Source organism: Sus scrofa, chromosome 7 (assembly GCF_054392235.1).
Source record: "Sus scrofa isolate SSC_HxYL_T2T_F1_AM1 chromosome 7, Sscrofa_HxYL_maternal_Yorkshire_Landrace_v2.0, whole genome shotgun sequence".
Classification (NCBI taxonomy): domain Eukaryota; kingdom Metazoa; phylum Chordata; class Mammalia; order Artiodactyla; family Suidae; genus Sus; species Sus scrofa.
In genome coordinates, this window is record NC_139389.1 from 39,121,680 (window position 1) to 39,141,797 (window position 20,118).

At 49.8% G+C, this 20,118-nt stretch overlaps 1 protein-coding gene across 8 annotated transcripts in view; it reads right to left on the reverse strand.

The window, feature by feature from the left end:
* Nucleotides 1-6,446: 6,446 nt before the first annotated feature.
* The window catches only part of ILRUN (inflammation and lipid regulator with UBA-like and NBR1-like domains), a 105,173-nt gene continuing 91,501 nt past the window's right edge, over nt 6,447-20,118 (reverse strand). For 4 of the 8 annotated variants that reach the window (XM_084966552.1, XM_084966549.1, XM_084966550.1 and 1 more), the window contains one exon: nt 6,447-9,599. In XM_084966552.1, coding sequence (XP_084822678.1) covers nt 9,564-9,599 — 36 coding nt within the window. In that variant the 3' untranslated portion in view covers nt 6,447-9,563. 8 annotated transcript variants of the gene reach the window in all.

Below are 20,118 nucleotides of genomic sequence, written 5' to 3' on the forward strand. Positions count from 1 at the left end.
CAGGCTTCATGCATGTGTTGGATCACGTGCTGCATGTGTGCGTGCCTGCACAGCTCTGTGGGAGGCTCTGTACAGAGCCTGAATGCTAAGCCAAGGGCACCGGGACTCAGCTGTGCTCCTGACACCAGGTGAGGTGGGGACTGGCTGGCACAGGGCCTGCTCCCCAATACCCCCCCATCCAGAGGAAGATAGGAACTGGATGGCCTGGCTAACAGTTCCCAGCGCCCATTCCCTTCCCACAGCTGTAACTTCTCAACGATGCAAATCCCTCTTCACTCCATGCAAACGAGTCCCCAGAGCCAAGGCTACCTCCCCTGGGGCCCAAACACATCCTCTGTGATTGCCCACTGGATGCCCCTAGCCTGGCTGTCTGGCTTGGGGATTGGCTTGGTGATCAGAGCCAGCTGGAGTCATTTCCTGTTTCCCAACCACTGATTTTTCTCTCCATGGGGGACCTCAGCTCTCCCCGCCAGCTCAGGTGTCCTGGAGAGCCTGGCTGTGGGACTCTGGAGAAGGCAGTGTCCCGTCTGGTCTCATGTCTGGGGGTGCTCTGAACGGAGAGGAGGAGAGGCCTGGCTCTCTCAGACACCGCATGGGCCCCACTTGCAGGAGGCTTGGCTACCCAATCTCCCGCCAGTGCCCACTCTTCCCATCTCCTAGTCCTGTCCCCCGTCAGGGACAGGGGTCTTCATTAGTCCTGGATGACCTGCACTGGGGGGGCCTGGCAGGGGCTCAGCACACACAGACAGCCCTCCTGACCCATCTTGCTAACAACTGCCCCAAACCCACCAGCTTTCTGAGGGCGTCCCCAAGCCCCATCCTACACCCTCATGTGCACAGCCATCAGGAAGCCAGGATGTGTGGGAAGAAAGAGGTACATGTGAAGGCAAGGGGAGGAGCACTGAGAGGATGCGGGTGCCACCAGACTCCAGCAAATGCCACGAGGATGGGATGCAAATGCACCTCGGTGCCTCCCGTGGCCTGGCCCGCAGCCCTGGCTCTGGTACTGATACGGGTCCTTGCACGCATCTGGAAGCAAACGTGTCCATCCCAGGGCTCCACCCTCGGAAGTGGGAAACCACACTGGCCAAACCAGTTCCCAGGCACAGATTTCTGGGCTGTCATTCTCAACCTCCAGCAGGCCCATGACCCTTCCACCCCTCTCGAGGAGGGCCCCCCCCCCCGCCACTGTCTGGGGACTGGGCTGGGCAGTGTCCACCTCCAGAATTCAGGCCAGTCCAGCTCCGGGCGGTCTCTCTCTCCCCTGGTCTCTCCTACACGTCTGTTCATCTCTTCACTCAACAGCACATATCGGTAAGTCTATTCCAAGCTGCTGAGGGTGGCCTTCTCCCTGAGAGTCTTCTCTTCGAGGAAGCCAGGCTCTCCTCTGGAATGGTCCTTTCCTGCATTCCAACTCCCATCCCAGACCCAGAAATACTCACAGTGCAAGGATTTGCTGGAAATAAGGGCTGTGGCCCAGGGAGCAGCTCCTAGGCTGGCTTCCAAGTTCTTGGACTCTGCCTCCCCTGTGCTCAGGAGTCCAACCTTCCCACATCTGGCAGGTCACAAAGACGCAACACTGATCACCACATACTGGACACTTAACCATGTGCTAGGAATATGATGCTAAACTTTTACGAAGGGTTTTAATTCTCATGAAACCTCTGGAAAAAAGAACTGTCCTCATTTACAGATTGGGCCACTGAAGTTCTGAGGGCTTAAACATAAGCAGCAGAGCCCAGCTTCAAACCAAGCTTGCCTCCTCTGAGTGGAGAGCAGAGGCACCACTAGCCTTGGAGGACTGGGGATCTGCAAAGTATGCTGGCGGAGGAGCCAGGCCAGGGTAGTGCCCTGCCCTTTCTGATAGGCCTGGACCACGTGGTGCCCTCTGCTGGCCATGGGCCCACCTGCACCATCCTTGAGGTGGCCACACTCCCAGCACCCCCAAAGGGCCACCCCGGCCTCCACTCCCCGCCACCCACGGCCCCCAAGTGCAGCTCAGGGCCACCTGCCTGGAGAAGATGCCCCTCACAGCCCTCAATGACCCACTGCCTTCTGTGTGCAGGGCCTTGGCTGCTCAGAGGCTTCAAGCAGTGATGGCTCATCCTTTCAGGGATCTTTGGGTCTTAGCTGCTGACCAGGGCGGGGGACCCCATAGGGCCTCTCCTCTCAGCACCCCCACCCCGAGACCTCTCCTTTCCCCACAGCCCAGCAGGAGGAATTCCTAGAACTTGTTTCCGGGGCCCTCCACTGTACTTGGGAGGACAGGATCACAGCGACTAAGGTCCCAGGGCTCTGGCTTCACTCCTCCAGACCCACCACCTAGTTCCTGGGAAGGGCCACCCTGAGAGTATCTATTCTATAACCACTTGCAGGAGTGACTAATGGAGAGAGCTGGGACATAGGGTCCAGGGACAGGACAGGGATTGCCAGGACCGGAGAGAGGTCAACTGCAGCCATCAGCGCTCTACGTCTGAACAGGGTCTTCTTGGTGGGAGATCATCACAGAGGGAGTTGGGGCAGCGAGCAGACTTTGAGACAGTGTGTGACACATGAGGTCAAACCCTCTGGCACTCCTTTGATCTCATCTAGTGCTTAGACTTTAAATTCTATCTACTGGCTAGATCCTGCACTGCTGGGGCTGTGGTGTAGGTTGGCAGCTGGTGCTCCGATTCAACTCCTAGCCTGGGAACCTCCATATGCTGAGGGGGTGGTCCTAAAAAGCAAAAAGAAAGTAAAAATTTAAAATTCCCTCTACTGGCTAAGGACTCCCCACCGAGCTGCAGATTTGGGTAGCCCCCTAACAGCCTGGCACCTCCCGTGGATGCCTAAACAGCATCTCGCACTGACTGGGTCCTAAACTCCTGCCTGATTTCCACCCCGAGCCTCTCCTCGTGCCCCTCTCAGGGGACTCTCCCATCCAGTAAGAAGACTGGCTATTCCGGTCCCAATTTCAGGAGTTGTCTCTGTCCTCACACTTGACTCTAGCAAATACTGCTGGCTTAACTTCCAAAATGTTTTGAGGATCTAATCACTTCTCAACAGCTCCACTGATGCCACCCAGGAAATGCAGAACTCCCCCCACCCCACACCGCTTCTGCCCTTGTCTCCCTCCAGTTTATTCTCAACACAGGAGCCAGAGGGGTCTCTCAAAGGATATCAGGTGCGTCCTTCCCTGCCTGTGCTGATAGCCCTTCAGTGGCTGCTACTGCACCCAGAGTGAAAGCCAAGAAGGCCATTTCAGTCACCTCAAGGCTGAAGGACCTGACCCCTCTGACCTCACCTCCTACTCCTCTTCTTGCTCCCTCTGCAGCAGCCACGTCCCCACCTCAGGGCCTTTGCACTTGCTGTTCTCTCTGCCTCCCCTGTTCTTACCCCAGATATTGTCCACAGGGCATTCTCAGACTGCCCTGTGGAATACAGCAACCCTCCCTGGCTCCCCCTAGCCTCCTGTGCTTTTTTTCTCTCCACGCCACCTCCCATCTCCTGCACATTGTGCCCTTGTTAGCCACCTATCTACCCTGACCTCAATGTCAGCTCCGTGGGGTCGGGTCTTTGTCTCTCTGGGTCACTGCTGTGGCTTCAGCACCTATCAGCAACATCCACTAAGTGGAAGAAGAGTACATGCACGCGGGGGGCAAGGGCAGCAGTGCTCCTGGACTGGGCTGGGCCACATTCCCACACCCCTTCCCCTCCAGACACAGAAACAGGACCAACCAGAATATTCTTCAGAGGCACCGACATCCTTTCAGTGTCTCAAGTTCACCACCCTCTCTCCCATCTTCTCACTAGCCGTCTCCTCCATCCTCTTCCCACCTGTCCTTCAGGTCTCAACTGAAGTGTCACCTCCCCAGAGACACCCCCAGACACCCCTGGACAAAGTTCAGGTTGCTTACTCTGTACCCCAACCTGCACTTCCATTTCTATGAGAGTCGTGGGCCCTCACGGTCACTGTTAAAACTGAGCACCAGCCCGGCCTGCTCTCAACTGCTTCATCTGGATGGCTGTGAGGATCAAATGAGGTCATTCCCATAAACAGTTTAACAGGGGATGGCCAGCCAATGTTACCATAATCATAGCAGACACTCAGACATTCGTGAGGCAAAAGCAGCATGCTAGAAGTACTATTTAAGTCAGAAATCACAGCCTGGGATAAACCCTGGGAAATGCTAGGGAACCAAGGCTCAAATTTTGAACATTACTATTCTAAATGACATGGGCTCCCTCAGATTCTGGTGGGCCTGGCCAACGCAGCCCTGCTCAGTCTCACAGACCGCATAGACGGGGTGGGGGCTGACCCCTGTGGACCACCCCCTACTGTCCCCATGCAAAGCGTGGTCTGTGGACCAGCAGCATCCACTCACTTGGGAGCTTGTTAGAAACCCAGAATCTTGCCCTCTTTCCCAGGATCTACTAAATCAGAACATGCGTTTCAACACATTCAAGTTTGGGAAGCACTGCCCCAGATCACAGCATCTCAGGACTGAGAGCTAAAAAGGATTATTTTTAAACATCTGTGAGTTCCACCTAAACTCTGCTTTCTAAACCAGTACATCTCCACTTCATCAGAGGAGGCATCTGAGCCCCATTGATCGGTCACGCTAGTCTGTGAGAATCTGCTCTCTGGACACCCTGGCTCCCAAACTCACACCCCTTCTCCCATTTCAAGCAGTCTTGCCTGCTCCACTCCTGGCTTCAAAATAAAGGGCCACCATGAGTGCCCTTGGTGCCTGTTCTCTTGGCCACCAGACAGAGCTGGACAGCAGGTGGTGGCTGGGAAAGTGGCAGGGTCATGCCAGCAGGTGAGGGAGAGGCCTTCTCAAGAACAGGGTGGGTGGCACCTAGGACAACCTGAGCTGGAGCAGGGAGGTGGCTTGAGAGGACCTGTTTGCTCTGCCTGGAGGGCTGGGGCCGGACCACTGCAACTGCCTCCCCACCCCTAGACAACAGCTCCGCTGACAGCCCCCTCCCTGTCACCTAGCCCCCGTGGGAATGGCTCAGGCCAGGAACTACCATCAAATCTGCTCCTTTCTCCCAGGGCCTGGTGACTTCTTGAGAGGTTACAGCCCCAAAGACAAACAGATTCTGCCAAGCAAATAACTGTCCAACAGCGGGGGTGTTGGGGAAGGCCTGGGAGTGGGTCTGAGCTGCCAGAAGACCCAGGTGACAGGGTGGGGGACCTCTTCTGCAGAAAACAAACAGCCATGGGCACCTGGAAGGAAGCAGGTTGCAGGTGCACTGTCACGGTTTCAGGCGTGGAGGCAAGGGTGCTTACCCCAGGGGTCTCTGGGCGTCTCTTTGGGCCTCTCGCCCTGGGCCTTGTGTCAGGCTACACAGAGGCCTTTGGGCAGAGACCAGTTCTTCTGCAGTGCCTCCCCTTTTCTCACGCGATCTGTGGCCACAGGCTGCCTCAGCGAGGGAGATGGCTGGGAATCCTCTTCCTCCCATTCCCGGCCCCTAGATCCCTGGGCTCCCTGCCAGGGCCACCATCACTGAGAATACACAGATTTGCCAGCCAGGGTGAAGGCCCAGTTCGGAGGGTCTGCAATTAAGGGAAAATAATACCAGCATTTGGGAGCCGATGCCATGGGTCCAGGCCTGTTAAGACTTAAGGAATTCCTTTCCTCCTCTGATCTCACTTTCCCTTCAACACAGAAAGGGTGATGCTGTGACTGAGGACAAACTTGAGTCCTGAGTTGCTAAGGGTGCTTCAGATATGAAGGGATGGATCCAGCAAACCCACCATTTGCCGTCATATTGGTCAATTAAATTTCTTTTATGTTACTGACTCCTGTGTACCCCGCTTCGCCACCTCCCAGCCAAGATCACAGGCCTTGTCTCATGTAAGTACATGGGGGCAGGTTCCAACTTTGGTTGCCAATTGCCTGGAGTGTGGTCCCTATCTGGCCTGCAGGCTCCCAGACCAGTCTGCAAAAAGAGTTCTAATCCATAATCCGCCAGGACCGATAGGGGAAACACGTAGGCAAAGACGCATCACTTCTTCTGAGTCCAGGGTGCCAGGGGACCCGCTGGGACTGAGGACTCCCCAACCCGGCCTTGCCTGACCCCCCAGAAGGAAGATGGCCATGGGGCTCTGCTTCCTGTGCTACTCCTGTACCTGTGCAATATGCCTGACACACAGACAACACCCCAACAACGCCTGCTGGCTGCTCAGTACTAACCTGGCCAGGAGAGCTTACGTGCTGGGGACAGAGCAGTGCCACTGGAAGCAGCTTCACCTCTGGTCACTGCAAAGCAGGAAGGGCAGACCTAATTGTAACCCCAGGACTTAGTGCCCAAACATGTAATGAACCTCAGGACCTCAGTTTTCCACATGCTAAAAGGAGAGACCAGAGATCACAAAGTACACCGGATGGAGCCACTCTGGGGCCAAGCAGGTATGCAGGGGCTTCAGGGAGCAAAAAACTCACCGACACACATGAAAATAGGGGTGGATTTTTTGGTGTGTTAATTTAATCATACAAATATTCATTTATACAGTAAGGAAAAACCTCCTCATCTCCATTTTCTCCCAGGCACCATGACGCCCCACCAAACACCACCCAGCCTGCTACACGCCCCACCAAACACCACCCAGCCTGCTACACCACCACTGCCCAGGTAGAGGAGGCAGCTCCAGCATTCACCCAAGGAAACGAAAGGCAAGGGGTGGGGTGGGAGTGTGGGTGAATCAGCTTGTATTTCTGGGCCCTGGCAACCCCACCACCCTCTCCTGCTGGGGCTCACACTGAATTTGGGGAGCTGGTTATTTTTATGCCCACTTCCTACCCTGGCTGCCCTCAGGCCACACCAGCTATCTTGGTGAGGCTCTCTCCAGGTTGGACATGCCTCTGATACAGCCAGTCCTTGCTGGGGGGGAAGAGGCGGCTGTTTCTCATAGAAAAATGCCTCAAATTCAACTGTCCCCATGGCAAAAAGAAAAAAAGCATGCACGCGTGCACACACGTCCACACACACCTCACTCCATGCACAAGATAGGTTCTTTCCAAGCCTGAGCCCCTCTGCCTCCCCTGCTGGGCTCAGGTCCTTAAGGATGGTGCCTGCCTCACCTTGCGGGGGTCAGACCCTGGTGGTCCTTCCTGCCTGGAGGCAGAGGGGGGGCTCCGGGAGCTCCACAGACCCTAAACCTGTAAGACAAGGCAGCGTGAGTGGTACCAACAGCCTCCAGGTCCGAGGGAGCTATGCACTTCTCCTGCCCCTGCCCTACGGCTTGCGATTGCTCTGGCCTCTGCAAGGAGCTTACCTGCCCAAGGACATGCACAGAGACAGTTTGCTCTTGGGAGGGAAACCAACGTGCTTGGGACAGTCACTCTGGGGGTGAGGTTGCCTAAAAGCAAGAGGAGGAGTGGGAGCCCCCTGGCAGGGCCAGACCCACTGACAGTGACCTAGGAGGCCACTGAACAAGGGCAGACAGCCCCTCCTGGGGAAGGCAGCAGGGACACCTAGTGTGAGGCAGGTCAGGAAACCAGATACTGTAAAGCCTCCCGTGCTCCTGCTGGGGCAGCTGAAGATGTGATGCTTTGAGGGCTATCAAGTGAGGAGAACAGCTGGGCATGTGGGGGCTCCAGGATGGCAGGTGTCCCAGGAGGTTGGCACCAACAGTGGCAGCAGTCTGGGCCTTATAGGGCCCTCAAACAAAAAGCCATGGTGAGCCCTTGGCTTGGGCCTGTGGTGGCCTGGGCACTGGCAGGGACCCCTGTCTGCTCTGCTGGGGATGGGGTGCTCTTCGTGTGCATAGAAAGTAGGTGCTCTGGAGAGCACTGCCCTCTCAGCAGGCTGGCTGCACCCTCCCCAGGACCAATGTTTACTCCCCTTTTATTTCTGGGGAGGTGGGGAGGCAAATGGGGAATTTCGTACAAGCTTTTCTCTCACAATCAAGCTTAAAAAATAAAAACCACAGTCTCAGAAGAGGATGAGGAGGAACAAACAACACACTTTTGGAACTCAGACACCCAGACACAGGCAGGCAGACCCTCACCCACACCCAGGCTATATGACCCCTTGCAGCCGCTTGCGGACCTGGTCTCCCTGCTTGTCTCATACCCCCAGGGCTCGGGGGTGGGCTGGAAACAGGCAGGGACCCTGCACCATATCCCTGGCTATTAAACCAACCAAGACTCAGAGAAGGAGGGGGTGAGAAGAGGGACTTTGCATAATCTCATATCTTTGGCAGACAGCTGTTCTAGCCTGGTTTTAGCTTCCCATGGAGAAACCCACATCTCACCTGCTCAGAATCCACAGGATCCCAGAGGGGGCAACCTGTCCAAGTGCGCAGCCAGCCAATCAGCTTGTGCTCTGGCTGGGCTGCTCCTTGCCCCCACCTCCCAACAACTACACCTCCTGGTCAGGGCAGGAGTCCTTTCATTTCCATCAAAACATGGCCTCCAAGATCACAGAGTTGCTAACTGTGGCCCTTCCCCATGGCAAGTTCCCCATCTGGGGCTCCATTTTCACACTTTAACAGCTCAGCCTCCACTAACACCACAAAGGACAAGTGGAAGGAAACACAGGGAAGGGAGCTGTGTGACAATAGGGAAGCATGGACATCTTTACACTCGCTTGCTGCACATTTGCTGGTGAGCTGCATCAACACCCGTGTGTACGCACACACGCATACATGCAGCACGGAGGCTCTCTTCCCAGTGAATGGGGAGACAAAGAATCCAAGACAGCAGTAAGCACGATGGCATTTCTCTCTGCCAAGAGAAACATGGGAGGAGAGCAATTTGAACTGTTACAAGAGTGTGGAGAAGGACACCTCTCGGCCCCAGAAACTCCCACGTCACCCGAGAGCTGTCCTAACAGCTTCCTCTGCAGGCCACACAGGGAAGTTTGGTCTTCAGGGAGGTTCTGATGGTAACGAGCCACAGGGCTGACGAATACAAATGCCAAAGGTGTAAATCAACAGAAGATTAAAGAGAAAAGAAGAGGAAAAGGGTGATAATTCATTGGCTGATGCCATTAAAAACAAATGGGGTCAGAGACTTGTGGAGTCCTGTGGGACGGCAGATGTCCTCCAATGGCACTGACCCGCAGAGTCCCCAAACATGCCCCGCCAGCTTTTAACCTGAATTGCTTCCAGAGCAAGCAGCTATTCTATAAAGAGTATGTTATTCCTTATCTAAAAAAATAAAGGTGGGGAAAGAGGGGAAAAAATTAACATGTGCTCAAAACTACAACCTGTCTGTAGGCAAAATAATTTTTGCTTAAAAAGATGGCTTTTTTTTCCCCCATTTAAAACTTTTTTTCCTTCCCGAGTGACCTAACCACTTGTTAGAGACTGACACCTAATAAACAAAACCCAAAGTGGCTGCATGGATTTCTTCTTGGTAGCCTCAACACCATTCCTGGGTTCAGCATCCACACATGCATACTGAGTTTACTCAAAACTAGTCTGTTCTGCTTCTTCCTCTTCTTCCAGGATGGGGGTCAGAGCCAGGGGTCCATGCGATGTGGTCTGCAATCCAGAGGAACCCCTTGCTCTTCCCCCCCAAAGTCAAGCCTTCTGTCTTTTGTTAATTTTTCTTCTTGCTGATACCCGTTTAAGACTGGCCGAAGGGGTAAGGCCCGTGGAGCCCCTGGAAGAGAGTGAACACAGTCAGTGATGGTACACAGAACAGGTACAATTTGACAAGCAAACCGAGTAAAAGAATCTGTGGTTCCCAGTGAGCCAGAAGGAAGCTCCAAGGCACAAGCTCCAAGGCCTGCAGGTTGTCCCTGCCATGTAAAGCCTCAGGAGGCCAAATGCCAGCACACTGCAAGCTGCTCAGTGTTCTCCCTCAATCACGCCATCCAAGAAGGGGGAGGCTGGTGGAAAGACTCTTCACCTTTCAACTTCTAGATCAATTGGTGCCAACTTTTTCCCACTGAGGTCACAAAGCCTTCTTTCCCTCTTGACAATGTCTTATTAATCTCTCTGCTCAAGATCCTTGGACACCACTTTCTGCACCTTAACCTCAGGTAGAGGCTACTGCTGGCTGATGACACATCAACACAAAAACACTGCAGCAGAAACGGCAATGTCCCCTGGGCACCTAATACAGGCATGGTAGCAGGGGCCTTGCACACTGTCTCTAACCCTCACCTCGAAAGCCAGGTGAGTATTACTACACCCATCTGACTGCTGCCCATCTGACTGCAGAGGTTAAGAAATTTGTGCAAAGTCACATGGGTAGCAAAAGACAGAGCCAAGATTCAAACCAAGTCGGATGTTTGTTCTCTCCACACTGTCACACGGTAAGGTTGATTCCAAATTCCCAAAGGCATTTTCTTGCCTTTGGCTTCGGTGGAGAAGGCACCATAGTCTCACTTTTCTCTTATGTGAAGAATGAGGCACCAAGATGTGCCAACACCAGAAGCAGCTGCATGGACTCACTGGAGGATGTCCTCCACATTCACATCCCCCTCGGAGTACGTTCCCTTGAAAAGTCTCAGTTGATGCCAAGGCCTGGGAGAATAAAGGTAACTGGCAACTGTTCCTACACCCCTAGCTGGCCTAGAAGCATCAGGGCCCTTAGACCAAACTGGGGTGGAAAGCAGGTATGGAAGTACAGCTGTGACCATGATTATGACCAGAGGGGTTTCCCAATGCTTGATGACTCTGTTAAGAATCCCGAATCTAGGAAGTTCCTGGATGGTTCAGTGGGTTAAAGGTCCAGTGTTGTCACTACTGTGGCAACAGGTTTAATCCCTGGCCCGGGCATTTCTGCATGCTGCTGGCGTGGTCAAGGTGGGTGGCGGGGAGACTCTTGAATCTAGACACAATTGGGGTAACAAGGCACAGGGATGACTGAGATGACATCTTCCATTAGCTTGATAAGATGTGAGCAGCCAGTGTTTGGTTATCTTTTAAAATTGACATATTTCTTTGGAGTTCCCTTCGTGGCTCAGTGGTTAACGAATCCGACTAAGAACCATGAGGTTGTGGGTTCAATCCCTGGCCTTGCTCAGTGGGTTAAGGATCTGGCGTTGCCGTGAACTGTTGTGTAGGTTGCCGACGCGGCTCAGATCCTGCGTTGCTGTGGCTCTGGTGTGGGCCGGTGGCTATAGCTCTGATTAGACCCCTAGCCTGGGAACCTCCATATGCCATGGGAGTGGCCCTAGAAAAGACAAAAACAAACAAACAAAAAACAAACAAACAAACAAACATATTTCTTTGAAAAGAAATGTAAGTGCTTGGCTGTAGGGTTGCCAAAGATTAGAATTCCTGTTCAAAGAATGTATATATATAATGACTGGGTCACTGTCATTGACCAGTGACCCAGAAACTGACAGAACATTGTAAATCAACTACACTTTAATAATACCAATACTACTACTACTAATAATAAAGAATCCTTTTTCAGTATGACTTTGTTTTGTTTGCTGCCATCTCCCTGGCATTTAACATGGCACCTATCCCTTGGTAGGTACCCACTAAGTACTGCTGAATTAATAACTGAAAGAGGACAGGTATTTCTCAGACTCTACATGGAGTGTCAGACCCCTCAAAGTCACCAAGGTTTTAAACAGCAGCTTAGGCCTGGGGACACAAGCGCCATCTATCTGGTCCTAGCCCCCCAGGCCCCAGGAAGGGCTGGGCTCTCTGGAGGTAATTCGCTAGAAATGCACGAGGCTTCCGTTTCCAATGCAGTGGGGTTTGGGTCCTGCAGAACCAGGAGAAAGAGATCTGGGTTCTGCTCCCGGCTCTGCACTAGCTTGCCAAGCAACTTCGAGTAAGGGCCCTTTCCCTTACAGGACCTTGGATTGCTCTTTAAATTTTTCCAGATTTAAGGTTCTAGGAGTTGACACAAAGTACATAGCTAAGGAGGCTAAAAAACAGTATTCTAAGAAAAAAATTCCCTTTGGTCAGGCTTATTTAGGCCAGAAGTCAAAGCTGCCAAGAACAGGGAACATGAGAGTAAAGTTTCTAGTTTTCTCAGTGGAAAGCACTGAAATTGCATTTGTCCCCTGCCCCCCCGCCCCGCCCCCGAGCCTCAAAAGACCAGAAGCATGTCCCTAGGTGCTTGGTGGTATCACTGAACACAAAAGCCCTGAAGAGGTGAATATGGATGACAGGCAGGCTAACATTTATAGGGCATCAGCTGTGTGCCACGTGGTGCTGGAGCACTTCAACATGTTCCCTTTAATTCTCACAAAGATAAACTGAGACAAGTATGATCCAAGCTCAGAGAGGTGAAGGAACCTGATCCAGGGCACAGAGCTGGTAGGCAGAGCAGTAGTGATTAAAATGCCATATGTCTGCCAGCCCCCAGCCTCAACCATGCCTCCAGCCAGAAAGCTATGGCTGTCACCATCTCAGTAGTTTAAGCACCGACCCACTCAACCAAGTGTGGGCTGGAGCAGCAAAAGGCTCTCAGACTCTATTTTGTGGGGCCTGGTCAGAGGGTCTCTCACACACTAGAGGTGGAATTAAAGAAGCGCAAAGCAAGCTGCTCTCAGTATTTCCCAACAGCATTCTTTCACCTGGAAAAATCCAAGGGAAGAAATAAAGGATTAGATTCCCTAGGACTTAGAACCCATACAATGCTCAAAGGTCTTTGTGCAGCAAAATACATACGCAGAAAAACAAACAGCATTTGTCTTCTATAAAATATTTGCCCCTTTACCCTAAATTTAACTGCTTTTCAGACCAAAGCTCCACATACTTCATATGTGCCTTTATACAGCAAGCACTAGTCTTCTGACTGACTGGTCTGGAATCCCAGAGAAGGGATTCATGACTTTGCCAAGGATCTGTTGTACATTCCCATTTTACAGATAAATTTAACGAGTCCTTTGCAATTGGCAGAGAGAGGAATACAGACATGGGCATTTTCAGACTTGCACCTGAAATGAACGTCCTGGCCCTCAGACCAATTCAGTGTGGTATTTACTGTTTTACCATTTATTTAGCTATTTACTGCTGTGTCTTTTGGAAAGAAAATGTTACCTAATTCCTTTTCATCCAGAGAATGGCACATTGGGGCTGTTGATTTTAATTGGTACAGAAAGGTGGCTTGAGGAACAAGCTCTATTTTCCTTCCCTTCAAATTAACTACCACCACTTTAAGGAAGCCAGAGTGAGCCAACCTATTTCAAAACTACCTTACCATCAAGACTCTCCACACGCAAGGTTAGAGGTGTCACCAGTGGATCACAGAACACAGGCAATGCAACTCCAGCTACATAGGAAAAGCCTGGCGGAGACTCCAAGAACAGCTTGTCCAGGGTGTCCTACAGCAGGAGGCCAAGTGGGGAGTGCCTTCCTAAGAGTGGGATGGAGGTATATTCCAAAACGAGAGGCCCACCCATAGTTCAGGTTCCACTAGAGTTCCAAGACCTGGTGTAACAGGTTGTGGTGGCTAATATCTCCAGTCCTGGCCTAAATGTAGGGCTTAGCAATACTGGTAACATCCTCTCTCTTCTAGGACCTTAGCAACTCTTCAACTTTCACCCATAGCAATAGCAAATACCAAGTATTTCAATGAACCTGGCAGCACTATCTCCACTGTAACAGTTGTACTACTAATAAAGATGCAACAGATGGTACTACGAGCCCCGAATTAAACTGTGACAAGCAAAAATTAAGGCGCCAAGCCTGATTACCAAAGGAGAAAGGGTGGTTCTAAGTGACTAATGCCACAGGAATCCACACGGTGCCATCCACACCAGGCCTGCTCTCTCTAGGCTCATGCTCCTTTTGGGGGGCGGGTGGCGGTGCTGTGCCCCCAGCATGTGGAAGTTCCCGGGCTACGGTGAACCTGCACTACAGCCTATGACTTGAGCTGCAGCAGTGACAATGCTGCTAGGCCACCAGGGAACTCCTGAAACTCAGTGAGTTCCTCTTCTCTGTGGCGATTCACTCTCACCACATAGGGATGAGCAGCTAGGCCGCTAATACTAATACTACTAGAGCATGAATCATCGAACCCAGAATCCGAGAGTCTCAAGACCAGTTCCCCAGGGCCTACTCAACTTGCATAAAGTGAGTTTTCAAAGACTACATTTCTTGGGAGTAGACTACATTTCTTGTCTCCTGGAGGACAAGGAAGTGTTCCTATTGAAGGAAAGCCTTTAGGCCACAGGGGTTGAGGTGTTGCTGGTTTGCCTCAGTCTTCCCTAAGCTTTTCAATGAACTCCATCATGGCTGTGAACCCTGGGAACTAAATTCGTCTTGGCTACCGGGCAGGCGAGGGCTCTTAAGAGCTCAGGAGCCCCATCTTTGGCAGCTAAGACAGAGGGGCCTCCCCGCTCATAGGTGTCTGGGAAGAGACCTCGGCCTCATGCCAGCACAAATGATTACAGTGGTTGGTCCAGGTCTTGAACTGCACTTCTGCGATGGAGCAACTACTGTGAGCCATGATTTGGCTAATTTTCTAAAGTATTTTAAAAACAGAACACTTACAAACATAAAAGACAAGCCCAGTTTCATTCATCACAATCTCCTGAAAGGACAATGCAATACTTGTGGTCCTGTGCTGAAAGCAAAGCTAAAAATAACTACTATTTGTTTTTCACAATAGTTTACAGTTGCCCCTGTGGAACAGCAAAGTTACTCCCAGCCAGCGATCTGACACGAGTGGGTACCTAAAATATCTTGAAGTTCTTCTCAACAATTATACAGAAATAAAAATAAGTTTTCCAAAAAGAAAAAATAGGAAATTAGGTCTGTCTCCCTTAGAATATTTCTAAAAGTTTAATCATCAATGTTTGACAGCAGGGAATACAGCCCTATTAGAGGAGAAAGTGGCCCTTCTATGACAGTGGAATCTGTTTCTGCCAGTTATTTGTGCCTTGTACACATGGTAAGACTCAAGTTAAAAAAAAAAAAGACTCAAATATCGGTGAAATGAATGAATGACCTGCACACTGGTGAGCCATCTCTGTTTAATCTTCCAGGGGAAAAAAAAAAAAAGGCAGCTAAAATTCCTCCTGAAACAAGGCTATCTTATGAGGACTTTTTGGGTTACCTTTTTTAATATGAAAGTTGTTGTTTAGATAAAGCACCACATGGACACTTTTACATACCTGTCTTTATTTTGCTTTCACTTGTGATTTGACTTAAATAAATAAAAAGGTTAATAAAAAGGAGGAGCATTTGCTGCAGGGCTGTGAAACAACAGGCCCTCCCAGTGAGTGCTGATGGCAGCATCAGATAACACCCCCTGGGCCCTCCTCCTCCTTCCCATTTCCTGGGCCCTTTTGGTCAGTGCTTCGCCCGCCTAGTGCTCCTCCTGTGTCCATGTGCACTGAATGTAAACACAGAAGAATACAGGGTCGAGGACTCGGTTCTGTCCTGATCCTGTACTGCAAACGTGTGATAAGGCCCTGCTCTTAGGGCTGGCATGCCTGGCAAGGGCCAGAAGCTGACCAAGCTCTGATCAAACCATGAATTTCTCATTAATTATAAATAAAATCTGTATTGGAGGAAGGAGTAGGCAGGGCAATGAGGACTTCTCTCAGGAGCACTCAAAGCAGGAAACTTCCCTTGATGGATGCAGACCCTAAAGGAGGTTTGCTGGTGGAATGGCAGGGCCATAGCAGCATGACAGGAACTTCTGCAGATGCTTTAACAATGGTGTTTAAGCCACTTTCATTTGACAGTCCTCAGAATTTCAGAGATGTATTTGATACACTGGCTAAAGACAAGCATGAGAACCAGCCAAAGAAAATAAAATAAATGTACTTTTATGCATGCAGGCTGTTCATCGGGGAGACTCAGTTTATAGCCTTCTGCCTGTGCCAAAGCTGTGCTTATTAAAAGCATGGCTCAGTTATAAGCATGATGAATAGGTTTTTTTTTTTTTAAGCCCTGTAAAAGCATTTTTTTAAAAACTCAATGAATTTTATATTTTTATAGTTGTACAATGATCATCACAGTGTAAAAGCATTTTTTATACTTACCTTTATAACAGTTTTTCTGTTGCTCTTAACCAATTTCTACAGTCCTTCTGGGGACCGTCTCATCTACCTGTCCATCCCCCCCACCCGCCCATCCAACCCTTTGCCACGCATCCCTCATTCTTCCTCCCTCCAGCTTCCTTCTTTCCGTCCTCCCTCCACACATCCTCCATCCTCCCACCATTCATCCTCTCATGTACAACGCTCCCCATGGCCAAAGGCAACTCCCAGAGCCTTCCCCTACCCCCTGACAAATCAAGAAAATCACCATGAAGAATAAAACTCAAACATAATTGTGATTTAAAACACATTATTTAAAGTTTTACAAGGAGATGAAGGATATTGGCTGAGAATGACTTCGCCTTTCAGTAAAGACTTCAGAAAAAGCTATTCACTATTTGAAATTCTAGCCCCTAAGGTCTCATGTAAGAGCAAGCAAGTGTTAGAATCCAGGTGGGATGCTGGCGGACAGAGCTCCCTCATGGCCATCTAGGGTAGAGGAGATTCCTAGAAAGGAAGAAAGATGTGGTAAGAGTCTCACTGGGGAAAACACTTAAAAGGAGAGAAAGCGTATCCAGGTCCCTAGCCATGGGGCCCTCAGTGTTATACTATGGTGGTCCTGCTGAGCAGCCAGGGAGGCTGCTGGTCCCACTTCCTCTGAGAATTCCCATTCGAGCCTTTGTACATTTTCCTTACATGCTACTGTCCCCCACCCCAATCTCTCTTATAATTAATTCACAGCATCACCCTCCACATCCCTGTGCCCAACCCCCGCAATGGCTGGTTGATTGAGGGAGAATCAACTCTCTCTCTTTCAGCCATATTTGGTTTCATCTTGCCCTGCCCCTGCTCAAAAGCGTTGCTGGCACTCTGTTCCCTTTCACATTAAACATGACCTCTCCTTTGCTTGGTTTTCAAAGGTCTTCCTCCAAAATTCACCCCACCCTCTTTAAGTACACCTCACTCACCACAGCCATGCTGGCCAGTGTCCCATGAATATACCCTGCCTGTCAACGCCTCTGGGCCTTCCTGCATGTGGTTCCTCTTCCCTGCAATTCAGTTTGAATCTATCATTCACCACAGTAACACTTTCCTGGCTGTTCCCAACCTCACTGCTTTCTTCCAAACTCAGGAGCTCCTAAAAATCAACTGCAACTCAATATACTCCATCCTCAATGCCTCTCATTCTCTCCTATGAACTAGTCACATCTACGAAATCAGACAATAAATTCTTTGAAGATAAGGATTAGCAAGGGTGAGCAACCTAGGAGGGCTCCCTTAGTGACTAAATAGATCAAAGCTCTTTCTGTTAAAACACTTTCAACCTGCCTATGGGTGGTGGAATCACAGCCAAAAGCCCAAGACTCTTTAGCTTTTGCAGGTGAACGTCCCAGCTTTGAAAAGGGCCTCACTTTCAGTAGAGCTTTAAGGAAGCCCGTTTCCCCCGACATATAGCAGTTCTTAATCTTACGTCCTGTACCTGGTCCTGCTAGAATACAGTTATGGGGCAGACTCAGCGGAGAATGAGTCATTTGAAACCTGAGCATCTCCACCAGGATGCAAATTCTCACACTTCTGAGTTATACTTACTTGTTTGAACCTATAATTTCACTTGTCTCACTTTGAGAACTTTCATCAGAAATTAAAAATGCTATGTTCAGAGAATAGGGAAAAGAATAGCCCTTACGACTAAAAAAAAATATGCTGGCTATCTTGGGAACACTAGCTCTGTTTCAACTATAAGACTGCCCAGCATCAAATCAGTCCAAAACAATGCTTAGAGCTCCAAAACAAAGAAAACGAAGCTGAATGTTCAGCTTTGAAGCTGCTGAGGTACAAAAGGGAGAGTTCCTGGAAATTCTTTTTATTCTCAGTCAGATAGTAATGTTACAAACAACAAAAGACATTTTCTAAGGCTCACAGTGTTTGCTTAATTTATTTTTAAATGCACACATGACCCATGCCAATGCAAACACCAGCTAGGCTGGGAGGACGTTACTGGTTCCTCTGGGTTTTCAAAAGAGAATCATCTTAATATCATTAAACCAGAGTCTCTTGGCAAACCCCTTCTGGTACAGAATGTGCTAATCTGCCAGCGAACGGGGGCAGGTTCCTCAGTTGTCAGGCTCTGCTTCCTCCTTGGCCACAAATTCTTCTGTAGCTCCTGAAGATGAACAAGAAGGTCTCTACAACCTGACACTAAGTGTATAAACTACCTTCAGAGAACAGCAAACAAACTTTGCTTCTGCCAGAAGCCTTGGCATAATGTGGTCTAGAACACAAGACTCAAATTGGGTTTCCTGGGTTCCAGCCCATGGCCCACCCCTAATTTACTATGTGAATGTGAGCAAGTCACTTACAACCTCCTTATTGTTTGTCAAGTGAAGAGTATAACTACAAAAAAATCACAAGAGTTGTGAATTAAAAATAAGAATAAATGTAGTAAAGGTGCTTTGGATAACATGAGGCGGTTTGTTTATGTGTTATAGACGGACTGTGTTAGGCTCAGTCTCTGGACCTTGTCTCTATCTACACCAGTGGGTCTGCAAGGAGGGCAATTCTGCCCCTGCCCCAGGGGGCGTATGGGCATGTTTGAAGATGTTTTTGGCTGCTACACAAGGGGTTAGGAAGGTACTTTTGGCATCTAGGGGGTAAAAGCTAGGGATGTTGCTAAACACCTCAAAATATATAAGATCTGCACCCCCCCCCCCGCAAAAAGGCTTATCTGGCCTAAAATGTCAACAGTCTTAGTCTGTTGGCTGAGAAAACCCTGCTCTATCACGTAGTGAATTGCAGCCAGTCTCATAGCATTAGATCTCATCCATATGGCATGACTCCCAAATTTACATCACCATCCACAGCTCTCTCCTAAACTCTATACGCAATTTGGATATACAATAGTCCATTTGGATGTTTACAGAAATCTCTAACATATCCAAATGGAACTCCTGATCTCTCTCCACCTCCACCACAGCCTTTCCCCTCTCCATGGATGGCAACCCTATCCTTTTAGGTGCTCAGACCAAAAACCTTGGTGTCATCACTTATTCCCGCTTATTCCCCTCTGCCAACCCATGAGCACACCAGTAGCTCTAGCTAACAGACCAGATCCAGCCTCAGACCACTCGGTCCACAACACTCATCTCTTCACCTAGATGACTGCACTCACTGACTTCCCTACGGGTCCCCTGCTTCTATCCTTGCCTCGTACTCTCCACGTGAGAGCCAGAGTGATTGATCCTTTTACGGCATTAAGTCAGACCACATCACCCCTCAGCTCAAAATCCTTTAATGGTTCCCTCTATCCCTCGGCGCAAAAGCCCCAAAGCCTTACAAGGGCTCATAAGGCCTTCCATGGTCTGGTTTCCACCCCTGTCCCTGCCTCACTCTGGTCCTTGAACAGGCCAGGTGAACTCCCACCTCAGTGCTGGTATTGACTATACAATACTCTCTCTTCAGGAACCTTTGCAGAAAAGAAATCTGACTTTAAAGGGAGTAAGAGAGCCCCTAAGTATGCTCTAGTTTTTAAACACTAACTATGTCCAAAGGGAGGTTTTAAATTCATTCCAAAAAAATGAAACTCCAGAGACTGTTGTCTTTTGGCCACAATCAAGGAATATAGATGGGTTTTGTGACTTCAAGAGGTATATAGGCTTTGCTGTCACAAAAAGTGAATTAATGGAAATTTCAGTATCAACAAAAATCTAAACCCAAGTGACCACTGAGGTTCTAGGCAATCTTTTCCCTTCAATGGAGGCTACAGAGAAAGGCTGATTTCTGTAGTTTCCATAGCAGCTCGTGGAGAAAGGGGTTTTAGCAGTGGAGAAGTCATATAATAGCTGGCCAATTATTGGCTGGATCCTCATTTGAAATGCTGCACTATTCTATAGAAAGCATACTCTATCAGGCCTACAGCTGTTAGCTCAACTGATAAAAATGTGCACTTGAATACTATTTGTCACTGAAAAGCAATGTATTGGATTGTTAGGAAAGCAGTCTCAGGGGTCAAAAACAACTGGTTTTGTTTATATCCCGGTTTTATCACTTTTTAGCAGCATGACCCAGCACGGGCAGGTCATGGAACCTGTAAACCTCAAGTCTCACCAACTGTAAATAGGGGTAACAACAGTACCTGTATGGTGGTACAATTGTGGGGTCGAAATGAAGTAAGGCAAGTCAAACTGCTGCCTCGGACTCTGGGGAACAAATACTAGG